Genomic DNA, 10,829 nt, shown 5'->3' on the forward strand with positions numbered 1-10,829 from the left:
ACTAGATAAATACTTCATTCGAGTGACTCAAGACCTGTGTAGTTAACAGGGTCGTGAAGGTACCTTTTCGGACTTTGTCGATGGTGAACTTGTTGGCCTCGTCCTTGATGTCCTCGATGGTGGGGAGGTAGAGGTCTCGAGGGATGCCCCCGTTCTCCTCGTAGAGGAACTCCACGGTCTGCCGGGCGATGTCGACCATGCCTAGAGAAACACACAGTCGTCACGCTCTGCTGAACAACACGCTTCCTGTCAGAGAGAGACGCTCCACGCTGGTCTCTCCTGCTCACCCAGCTGCAGGGCTCCTTTGATCTGGTCCAGACCGGACTTCCTCTCCGCCTCGTTCCTGAAGCGCCGACGGATGGTGGGGAACACCTTGGTCTCCCAGGCCTTCACCAGGAGGGCGTAGTGATCCTCCTACACACACACACACACACACACACACGTTTAATCAACAGCACTGAGAGCATCCGTGGCGTTCCTTCAGAAGAACCACCGTCGCTAAGCCACCACCCTCTGCGTTACCCTGGGAACGTCCTCGTCGTCGTCCTCGTCGCTCTCGTCGTCGGCGATGGGCGGGGGGTGGGGGTCGGGCCCCGAGGTCACCAGGTTGTCGTAGCTCAGCTCCACCTTGTACAGGCAGGACGAGTCACTGTTGTACTCTGTCCCAACGGGAGAGGACAGACAACAGAGCCAGTTCTTACAAACGTCCCCGACTGGGAGACACACACATACACAGGGGGGGTCAGGGGTGCGGGGGATTACATAGAGGGGGTCAGGGGGGTTACACAGGGGGGGTCAGGGGTCACATAGAGGGGGTCAGGGGGGTTACACAGGGGGGGTCAGGGGGGTTACACAGGGGGGGTCAGGGGGGTTACACAGGGGGGGTCAGGGGTCACATAGAGGAGGTCAGGGGGTTACACAGGGGGGGTCAGTGGGGTTACACACACAGCGGACACAGAACAGAGCAGGTAAAGTAAACCCACCATGACACTAAACTGCCAGACTGACAAACGTAAAGAAGATGAAGTGTTGACTGTTCAGTGAAGCAGCAGTGTTCAATCCCCCTGCCCTGCATGTTCTAGATGCTTCCCACCGTGTTGGAGAAGGGAAACCTCTAGAACATGCAGGGCAGTGGGCCCTGAGGACAGGGTTGAAGACCAGGGCAGTGAGTGAAGTCCATGTTGTTAACTGGAGGCTGTGAGTTAAGGCGTGATCGCGTGCGTGCCAGGTGAAGGAGTCAGGGGGGAGAAGAGAAAGAGAGACTTTTTTTTTTTTAACGTACGTTGCTGGGCGACCGCCACGGCGGCGATCCGACAGGGAGGGCCGTGGGAGCCGGAGTCGGACGCCACGCTGGCGCCGGCGTCGTTGTCGCTGTCGGAGGCCATGGCGAAGGGGAGGGCCTCGAAGTTGGCGCTGATCTCCTCCGCCAGGTCGACGCAGAGGTCGGCGGCGTTGCGGTGGGCCTGGCCCTCGCCGTAAGCAAACGGACGGCAACCGAAGTTGGCGCGGATCTTGGTGTTCTGGAGAGGAAGAGAATACCAAATAAATGATAACAACACTTTGCACGGCCCTTGAATCGAGCAATGTGACAGAGGGCTTCTGGAAGTGGAAGCCCACCTTCTTCTGGATGTGCACCAGGGGCCACATGCCCCCAGCCACGTCCTCCAGGAAGGGCCCCAGTCTCTGGCCACAGTAGGTGAAGTAGACACGCCCCTTGGGAGCCTGGCCGGGCGGAGGGGGCGTGCCCTCGGAACGCTGCCAGCCAATCCCGGCCACATCCCCTACGCAGAGGGACAGGAAGAGGGGGTAGGTTGTTCAACACAGGAAGTTCTAAACAGGGAGCTGGCAGGAAGTATTGGGGGACAGCGTTCCTAGGCGGCGCGGCGTTACGGGAGCATGTCAGAGGGGAACAGGAAGTGGGCGGGCTTATGACAGCGAGGCTGGAGGGTAACAGGAAGTGGGCGGGCTTATGACAGCGAGGCTGGAGGGAGTCTGTCTCACCAGGCAGCAGGGACACGTCCAGTCTCACACTCTTCCACTGCAGCAGGCTGGAGCCATTATAGTGGACCGCCCTTCCGTTGCTGACAGACCGACAGACACACAGACACACCGAGAGACGGAGAGACAGACAGACGGAGAGACAGACAGACAGAAAAGGGCACAGGGAGGACGAGACGGAGGACAAACGGAGGAGAGAATTTGAAAGGTCAGAACTCCAGCAGCCAGAATACAAGACCAGCCAGGAAACATTAGAGAGAGAGAGAGAGAGGGGGGAAGAGAGAGGGGGAGAGAGGGAGAGAGAGGAAGAGAGAGAGAGAGAGAGAGAGAGGGGAAGAGAGAGAGAGGGGAAGAGAGAGAGAGAGGGGAAGAGAGAGAGAGAGAGAGGGGAAGAGAGAGAGAGATAGGGGAAGAGAGAGAGAGATAGGGGAAGAGAGAGAGAGAGAGAGAGAGAGAGACAGAGAGAGACAGAGAGAGACAGAGAGAGACAGAGAGAGACAGAGAGAGACAGAGAGACAGAGAGAGAGAGAGACTGAAGCTCGTGCTCTCAGGCTCCTACTTGTGGAACAGGCAGGTGCCCACAGGGTTGGTCCACGCCCCGTCTCTCTTCTCAGCATCGGTGGCGAAGCCAAAAGACACGATGGGGCCGCTGTCGTCCTCCGAGTCTCCATAGGAGACAATCTCAATCTCCCAGTAGAAGGAGGGAGCCTGGGGGAGGAGGGGCAGGGGGTGGAGAGTGTTTCCCTTAAACTTAAATTCTCCAGCATCACTCTCACTCATAAATGGGTTATTGGGTTCCTCCGAGCTGCCCCCCCCAGGTGCCCACCTGCACAGGTAGAGGAGAGGTGGCGTAGATGAACGTTCCCCTGGGGAGGCCTCCTCCGGCGCTGGGGTCGGCCAGGAAGGTGACGGAGGTGAGGCGAGACGAGAACATGCAGGCTCTCACTGGGGGGAAGACCCGCGAGGGGCACCAGGTGATCTCCTTGGGCTGGAGCAGGGGGGGGAGGGGCAGAGGGTTAGGAGGACTGGAATCTCTGGTTCCTTCTCTTCTACGACTAGCGGCTGTAGATGGATGGATTGATGGATGGTGTGTGTGTGTGTGTGTGTGTGTATGGACAAGTGTTGGATCAGGGTGAGGGCTGAGCAGGGAGCCTACCTGGCGTCGGTCAGTCTGGAGGGGCGGGGGAGGGGGGCGGGCACAGTCTCTGTACAGCATCCTCACCCTCTCACACTGGGCCTCCACCATGCCCAGACGCTCCCCTGCACCACACACACACACACAGTTACAGGGAGCTCACCCTCTCTCTCTCTTTCTCTCACACACACACACTGTCAGAAAGGAACCTAGGGATGAGGCAGTCTAGATACAGTGCACTGGGTACACTCGCCTGGGCTGCACTCCTGGGCCACCAGGTTGAGGACCTCCACAGCGGCGGGGCACTGCTGGATGAACTCCTCACAAAACGAACTGTCCTCCAGCAGCTGGGCCATCACCAGACACGCCCTGCAAGGCAACACGCCTCGTAAACACTCCACATTCAGTCACATGACACTGGAAGTACACATTCAGTCGCATGACACTGGAAGTACACATTCAGTCACATGACACTGGAAGTACACATTCAGTCGCATGACACCGGAAGTACACATTCAGTCGCATGACACTGGAAGTACACATTCAGTCGCATGACACTGGAAGTACACATTCAGTCGCATGACACTGGAAATACACATTCAGTCGCATGACACTTGAAGTACACATTCAGTCACATGACACTGGAAGTACACATTCAGTCGCATGACACTTGAAGTACACATTCAGTCACATGACACTGGAAGTACACATTCAGTCACATGACACTGGAAGTACACATTCAGTCACATGACACTGGAAGTACACATTCAGTCACATGACACTGGAAGTACACATTCAGTCACATGACACTGGAAGTACACATTCAGTCACATGACACTGGAAGTACACATTCAGTCACATGACACTGGAAATACACTCAGTCGCATTTAGTCATCATTTAACATGTTTCTCAGTTTCCAAGATATGGATTCATGATTTTTTACGGAGATCTTCAGTGAATTTCTCTCATAGTTTAGGACTGGTCTTAATCTGGGGAAACCGCCCCTTAAATCATACACACTTAGTGTATTGTAAACAAACTCGGTCAGGCCTCGGCCAGGCCTCGGCCAGGCTCTGCTGTCACCTGGTCCTGATCTCAGCCAGCAGGCGCACGGCGGCCATGACGGGGCTGGAGCCGTCTCCAGACGCCGGGAGGGAGGTGTGGATGGAGAGGCTGCCCTCCTGTGGCAGGAGCATGGACTGCACCGCCTGCACCACCTTCTCTGTGATTGACAGCTTGTAGAGGGGCAGGGCCTGGGAGGAGGAGAGGGGGGAGGAGAGAGAGAGAGAGAGGACACATCGAGAGAGGTGAGGGGGGTGGAGGTGAGGGGGGCGGAGGTGAGAGGGGTGGAGGTGAGGGGGTGAAGGTGAGGAAGGTGGAGGTGAGGAAGGTGGAGGTGAGGATGGTGGAGGTGAGAGGGGTGAAGGTGAGAGGGGTGAAGGTGAGAGGGGTGGAGGTGAGGAAGGTGGAGGTGAGGAAGGTGGAGGTGAGAGGGGTGGAGGTGAAGGGGCATCGCCTCACCTCAGAGCGAGGCGTGCAGAGGCGGGACACGGGCACCGTCAGGACATCGGAGGACTTGCACGCCCTCCTGTACTCGCACGAGGGGAACTTCACCGTGGCGATGCCCTCCTGCTCGTTGATGGACAAGACCACGCCCACGCTGCCCAGCACGCCTTTCCCCACCACCTGGGGGCAGGAGAGAGGGAGGGAGACACGATGACCCCGGGAGCTCAGGACCCAGGGCCGGGACACCGACCTTGTCACATGTTTACCAGAAAGACGCTAGCGGATAGCGGCTAGGCTTGGTGACAGTTAGGATTGCCCTCTTATTTATGTATACTTGAACTTATTTGTACCTGATCACTGGTTATTCCTTATTATTTTATTATTAATCATGCATCCACCCCCCCACCCTCAGGACCCAGCCCCTGCCCCTGGCCCACCTGGACCTCGGAGCCGATCTTGATGGTCTCCTTGAACCCCCCCAGGGCACAGAGCGCGGCCACAGCCTGCCTCCCGCTGGCCTGCAGCTTGGCCAGCTTCCTGCCGCTGCTGCAGCCTCCCTCCAGGATGCTGTCAGCGTAGCGACCCAGCTGGGGGATGAACATCAGCGCCCGGGACAGCACCTGCACGCGCCCCGCCCCCGCAACGCAGGGTTAGCACACACACACCACCTCTTCATCATCACTACTATACTCCCCCCCCCCTCACACACACATACACACACACCACCTCTTCATCATCACTACTATACTCCCCCCCCCTCACACACACACCACCTCTTCATCATCACTCCCCCCCCTCCCCCCTCCCCCCCTCTCCCCCTCAGTATACTGTGTTTTATATACCTTCTCGGCGGTGCTGGTCCAGATCTGGGCCGTGTTGGACTCGGGGGCGGTGAGAAGGCTGTGCAGCAGGGCGATGACCTCAGCGGCCATGCTATTGGCCACGTGACCACTGATGAACGGCCTGATTGGGTCAGATCTGAGCAGGGGGCGGAGAGAGAGAGAAGCCATTGGTCCGAACCACTGCCTCAAATCTGATTGTCTTTGACAAACTACAGACGGTTTGGAGAGAGAGAGACAGAAAGAGAGACAGAGAGAGTGTGTGTGTGGTTACCTGGCGAGGTCAGAGTTCCTGTCTCGACACACGGCGGTCTGCGCCGTCTTCTTCTTGTCCCCGGTGGAGACGCCTCCGGCGGCCTCCTGGGCCAGGGCCTCCACAGGAGGACCCACGCTCACGATCAGCCCAGACTGGGCCCACTTGTTGGCCTTCCTCAGGGCAGCAGACGCCTCCTCCGTTATCACCTCACAGCAGCCGCTCTGAGGGGGGAAGAAGAGGGAGGGAGGGAGGGAGGGAGGGAGGGAGGGAGGGAGGGAGGGAGGGAGGGAGGGAGGGAGGGAGGGAGGGAGGGAGGGAGGGAGGGAGGGAGGGAGGGAGGGAGGGAGGGAGGGAGGGAGGGAGGGAGGGAGGGAGGGAGGGAGGGAGGGAGGGAGGGAGGGAGGGAGGGAGGGAGGGAGGGAGGGAGGGAGGGAGGGAGGGAGGGAGGGAGGGAGGGAGGGAGGGAGGGAGGGTCAACAGGTCTACCAGGAAGGATCCCGAGCAGGCAGGTGCTACAGAGAGATGACCGCGTGACCTTCAAACTGAGTCTGGCCCTGACCTTGGTCATGTCTCGGTCCATCTTCACCACCTTCTCCATGTTGGCCCCTGTGCCCAGCCGGAAGGGCCGTCCCTCGGAGCTGCTGCAGGTCACACACACAGGATGCTAGTCACTGCACTGGGCTATGTGGTACAGGAGATACTGGTGTAGCTGAGGTGTTACGGTGGCCCAGCGCTGCAGGGGGCCGTGAGGGGGCCGTGAGGGGGCCGTGAGGGGGCCGTGAGGGGGCCGTGAGGGGGCCGTGAGGGGGCCTTGAGGGGGCCTACCTGAGCAGAGGCTGCAGGACCTCGTGCGAGGACTGGTCCTCCCTCTTGTGGATGAAGATGGACAGCTTGCCGTCCACAGCCTCGCCCTCCTCCCCGGCCTCCCTGTCTCCCTTCAGGGAGCCCTTGGGGCTGGAGCGGGACAGGCTGGTGTCGGGCTCCGAAGAGCTGGGGGAGAGCAGGGTCTGGCAGCCTGCCACACACACACACACACACACACACGTTTAACAAACACCAACTGCCAGGGACAAGCCTCCGAAGCATATTGAGTCTCCAAGCATTAAACATTATTTTAATGACAAAACACAGTCAGGTTAGGAGCATTTACACCTGGTGTGGCCACAGCGCACACAGCACTTTCCCCACGCTTGAAGGCACTTTGAGGCTCAAGCTTCTGGTTTAGCCACATCCTGACTGTAACACACAGACGGCTTTAACAACCAACCAGCAGACACCTCCAGACAGGGCAGGGGTACGAGGGCGGCCCTGACAGAGCGCGAGGCCCCGCCCCCTCCAGGCTTACCTGGCACCACGTAGTCGGCCAGCTTGGCCAGCAGCAGGGAGGCGATGCGGGAGGCGGGGTCGCTGGCATCCTGCTGCTCGGCGTCCAGGGCGTTGACGGAGTAGCTCCAGGTGGGCAGCGCCACGTTCCCGCAGTCCTCCACGCTCATCAGGGGCAGCGCGGCGCGGCACAACTGCAGGATGATGAGCACCAGCTTGGGGGAGGGCCGCTGGTCCAGGAGCAGAGAGAGCAGCTTGGACACGCAGGCCGGCTGGCTCAGGATGGCCTTGCCGATGTGGCTCCTGGAGGAGGGAACACGGAAGTGAGGATAGGGAGGTCCCCAGGGTGTGGAGGTGTGGGGGCCAGGGGGTGTGGAGGTGTGGGGGCCAGGGGGTGTGGAGGTGTGGGGGCCAGGGGGTGTGGAGGTGTGGGGGCCAGGGGGTTTGGAGGTGTGGGGGCCAGGGGGTGTGGGGGCCAGGGGGTGTGGAGGTGTGGGGGCCAGGGGGTGTGGAGGTGTGGAGGTGTGGGGGCCAGGGGGTGTGGAGGTGTGGGGGCCAGGGGGTGTGGGGGTGTGGGGGCCAGGGGGTGTGGAGGTGTGGGGGTGTGGAGGTGTGGGGGCCGGGGGGTGTGGAGGTGTGGGGGGTGTGGAGGTGTGGGGGCCGGGGGGTGTGGAAGTGTGGGGGTGTGGAGGTGTGGGGGCCGGGGGGTGTGGAGGTGTGGGGGGTGTGGAGGTGTGGGGGCCGGGGGGTGTGGAAGTGTGGGGGCCGGGGGGTGTGGAGGTGTGGGGGTGTGGAGGTGTGGGGGCCGGGGGGTGTGGAGGTGTGGGGGGTGTGGAGGTGTGGGGGCCGGGGGGTGTGGAAGTGTGGGGGCCGGGGGGTGTGGAGGTGTGGGGGCCAGGGGGTGTGGAGGTGTGGGGGCCAGGGGGTGTGGAGGTGTGGGGGTGTGGAGGTGTGGGGGCCGGGGGGTGTGGAGGTGTGGGGGGTGTGGAGGTGTGGGGGCCGGGGGGTGTGGAAGTGTGGGGGCCGGGGGGTGTGGAGGTGTGGGGGCCAGGGGGTGTGGAGGTGTGGGGGCCAGGGGGTGTGGAGGTGTGGGGGTGTGGAGGTGTGGGGGCCAGGGGGTGTGGAGGTGTGGGGGTGTGGAGGTGTGGGGGCCAGGGGGTGTGGAGGTGTGGGGGGTGTGGAGGTGTGGGGGCCAGGGGGTGTGGAGGTGTGGGGGCCAGGGGGTGTGGGGGTGTGGGGGCCAGGGGGTGTGGGGGCCAGGGGGTGTGGAGGTGTGGGGGGTGTGGAGGTGTGGGGGGTGTGGAGGTGTGGGGGCCGGGGGGTGTGGAGGTGTGGGGGCCAGGGGGTGTGGGGGCCAGGGGGTGTGGAGGTGTGGGGGGTGTGGAGGTGTGGGGGTGTGGAGGTGTGGGGGCCAGGGGGTGTGGAGGTGTGGGGGCCAGGGGGTGTGGAGGTGTGGGGGGTGTGGAGGTGTGGGGGGTGTGGAGGTGTGGGGGCCGGGGGGTGTGGAAGTGTGGGGGTGTGGAGGTGTGGGGGTGTGGAGGTGTGGGGGCCGGGGGGTGTGGAGGTGTGGGGGCCGGGGGGTGTGGAAGTGTGGGGGCCGGGGGGGGGGAGGTGTGGGGGCCAGGGGGTGTGGAGGTGTGGGGGTGTGGAGGTGTGGGGGCCAGGGGGTGTGGAGGTGTGGGGGCCAGGGGGTGTGGAGGTGTGGGGGCCAGGGGGTGTGGAGGTGTGGGGGCCGGGGGGTGTGGAGGTGTGGGGGCCAGGGGGTGTGGAGGTGTGGAGGTGTGGGGGTGTGGGGGTGTGGAGGTGCGCTCACCTGGACAGGTCGTTGAGCAGGCTCAGGACGTCCTGCAGGGCGTCGTTACCCGCCGCCTGGTTACCACAGCACTCGGTGGCTCGCGCCAGGTGATTGGTCAACAGGCTAGACACCTGTCGCGCCAACCCAGAATGCACCGCGTCCGTGGAGCCACCTAGGGAGAGGAGAGACACACAAAGCTAAAACTGTCAGTCTTGGAGGATTGGAATTCAATGGACGCGTGTTCTCAAAACCTTATCGTCATTCGGGATCTGAATTCCTTGCTTGTCTGAACTTGACCTGAACCTCCCTGAGCGTTACCTCCAGCACCTGCCCTGTGTCCTGCCTCCTCTCTCGCTAGACCTATCAAACATGCTCGTCTGAGAGAACACACACGGCATGTAGGTATTCTCAAAAGAAAGAAAAAAAACGCCCAAACGATCGTAACGCTAATAAAAACACAAATTCTAATACCTCCTCCCTCTCATTCCTCATCTGAGAAACCTACTAACCCCCAGTACTCTAACCACGCCCTCTAAAAGACCAAAACAAAACATACAAAAGTGGAACGGTCTCCGGGAAAGGGGGAGAGATGAGGCGAACGACCCCCCCCATGGCGTACCTTCCACCTTCTCCCACTCGATGCAGCGGTTGGCCAGCACCTGGAAGGCGGCCCAGGCCATGGCCGCCACCTTCTGCTTCCTGCTCTGCTTCTCGTTGGAGCCGCTCTCCTTCTGACTGCTCAGGCTGCACAGCCGGTCCATCAGCTGCACCAGGCCGCTCCGCACCAGACACTGCTCCTCACTCCTGGAGGGGGGAGGGGGTGGGGGGGGAGGGGGGGGCAGGGTCATGGGAAGAATGGGGGGGGGGGGGGGTTATCCCTGGGGAGCTGGCATGTGTGTGTGTTGTCCTCAGTTGAAACCTCAGAGATGCTGTCCTTCTTGGTTAACGTTGCCATACCGTAGGTTAATAAACAGTTACATTTCCTGACATGTTGACTTGTGGGCGTTGTTGTGGAGAGCCTGTGTTCCTACCTGGTGTAGGGGATGGTGCAGAGCATGCCGATGCTGTTGGCACAGGCTATGGGGTAGCGGGCGCACAGAGACACGACCGACGTCATGGTCTCCCCGAACGCCTCCTGGACCTGCTCCACCATCCCCCCGCAGGTCAGCTCCTCCATCCGGGGCCCCCCCTGGAGCACCATGGTGACGGGCCCCACCAGGTGTGTGACCCCGCCCACCCTGACGGCGGCGGTGAGCAGCTGCCTCATGTGGACCAGCGCCTGCTTCCTGGTGCTGCCACGCCTCCACCGCGTCTGGGCCGCAGACAGGAAGCTGCTGCTGGACACCTAGGCGGGGGGGGAGAGAGACAGGGAAAGAGTGTGTGTGAGAGTGTGTATGTGAGAGAGACAGGGAAAGTGTGTGTGTGAGAGTGTGTATGTGAGAGAGACAGGGAAAGTGTGTGTGTGAGAGTGTGTATGTGAGAGAGACAGGGAAAGAGTGTGTGTGAGAGTGTGTATGTGAGAGAGACAGGGAAAGTGTGTGTGTGAGAGTGTGTATGTGAGAGAGACAGGGAAAGTGTGTGAGAGTGAGAGACAGGGAAAGAGTGTGTGTGTGTGTGTGACTGTGTGAGAGAGACAGGGAAAGTGTGTGTGTGTGTGTGCTTACAGCCTGATCGGGCATGGTCCCTATGAAGGCGAACAGCTGTCCCAGCAGCACGCTGTAGGTGGGCTTGTCCCGGCAGTCCTCCACGGTCAGAGACTGCAGCAGGGTGAAGGAGCTGCTCCTGTGGCTGGTGGGGTGGTGGCGCCTCCTACAGGACAGGAGGACTACGTTACATTCAGCCCACTCAGGTCAGCACTCACATGGGCTGGCTGGCTGGCTGGCTGGCGTGAAAGCGCCTGGTCTGGGGGGCAAACCTCTGGGCGGCGTGGGTGAACTCCAGGTCCTGACTGGCTATCATCTCCAGGTCGGAGGGGG

The 10,829-nt window shown here is 61.1% G+C and overlaps 1 protein-coding gene across 1 annotated transcript in view; it reads right to left on the bottom strand.

Annotated features, from left to right (window-relative positions):
* Nucleotides 1-10,829, bottom strand: part of LOC146220006 (putative E3 ubiquitin-protein ligase HECTD4) — a 41,036-nt gene that overhangs the window by 15,093 nt on the left and 15,114 nt on the right. The window contains 23 exon segments of the mRNA XM_084694636.1: nucleotides 64-201; nucleotides 288-414; nucleotides 523-659; nucleotides 1,283-1,520; nucleotides 1,618-1,781; nucleotides 2,002-2,081; nucleotides 2,558-2,706; nucleotides 2,825-2,986; nucleotides 3,155-3,258; nucleotides 3,387-3,502; nucleotides 4,218-4,387; nucleotides 4,656-4,820; nucleotides 5,078-5,260; nucleotides 5,483-5,618; nucleotides 5,754-5,956; nucleotides 6,295-6,376; nucleotides 6,561-6,750; nucleotides 7,081-7,361; nucleotides 8,872-9,025; nucleotides 9,473-9,657; nucleotides 9,885-10,198; nucleotides 10,518-10,662; nucleotides 10,769-10,829. The exon segment at nucleotides 10,769-10,829 is cut by the window's right edge and continues 75 nt beyond it. Of these exon segments, the coding sequence (XP_084550762.1) occupies nucleotides 64-201; nucleotides 288-414; nucleotides 523-659; nucleotides 1,283-1,520; nucleotides 1,618-1,781; nucleotides 2,002-2,081; nucleotides 2,558-2,706; nucleotides 2,825-2,986; nucleotides 3,155-3,258; nucleotides 3,387-3,502; nucleotides 4,218-4,387; nucleotides 4,656-4,820; nucleotides 5,078-5,260; nucleotides 5,483-5,618; nucleotides 5,754-5,956; nucleotides 6,295-6,376; nucleotides 6,561-6,750; nucleotides 7,081-7,361; nucleotides 8,872-9,025; nucleotides 9,473-9,657; nucleotides 9,885-10,198; nucleotides 10,518-10,662; nucleotides 10,769-10,829 (3,684 nt within the window).

Source organism: Hypomesus nipponensis, chromosome 28, assembly GCF_054491055.1.
Source record: "Hypomesus nipponensis isolate SF chromosome 28, ASM5449105v1, whole genome shotgun sequence".
Lineage (NCBI taxonomy): Eukaryota > Metazoa > Chordata > Actinopteri > Osmeriformes > Osmeridae > Hypomesus > Hypomesus nipponensis.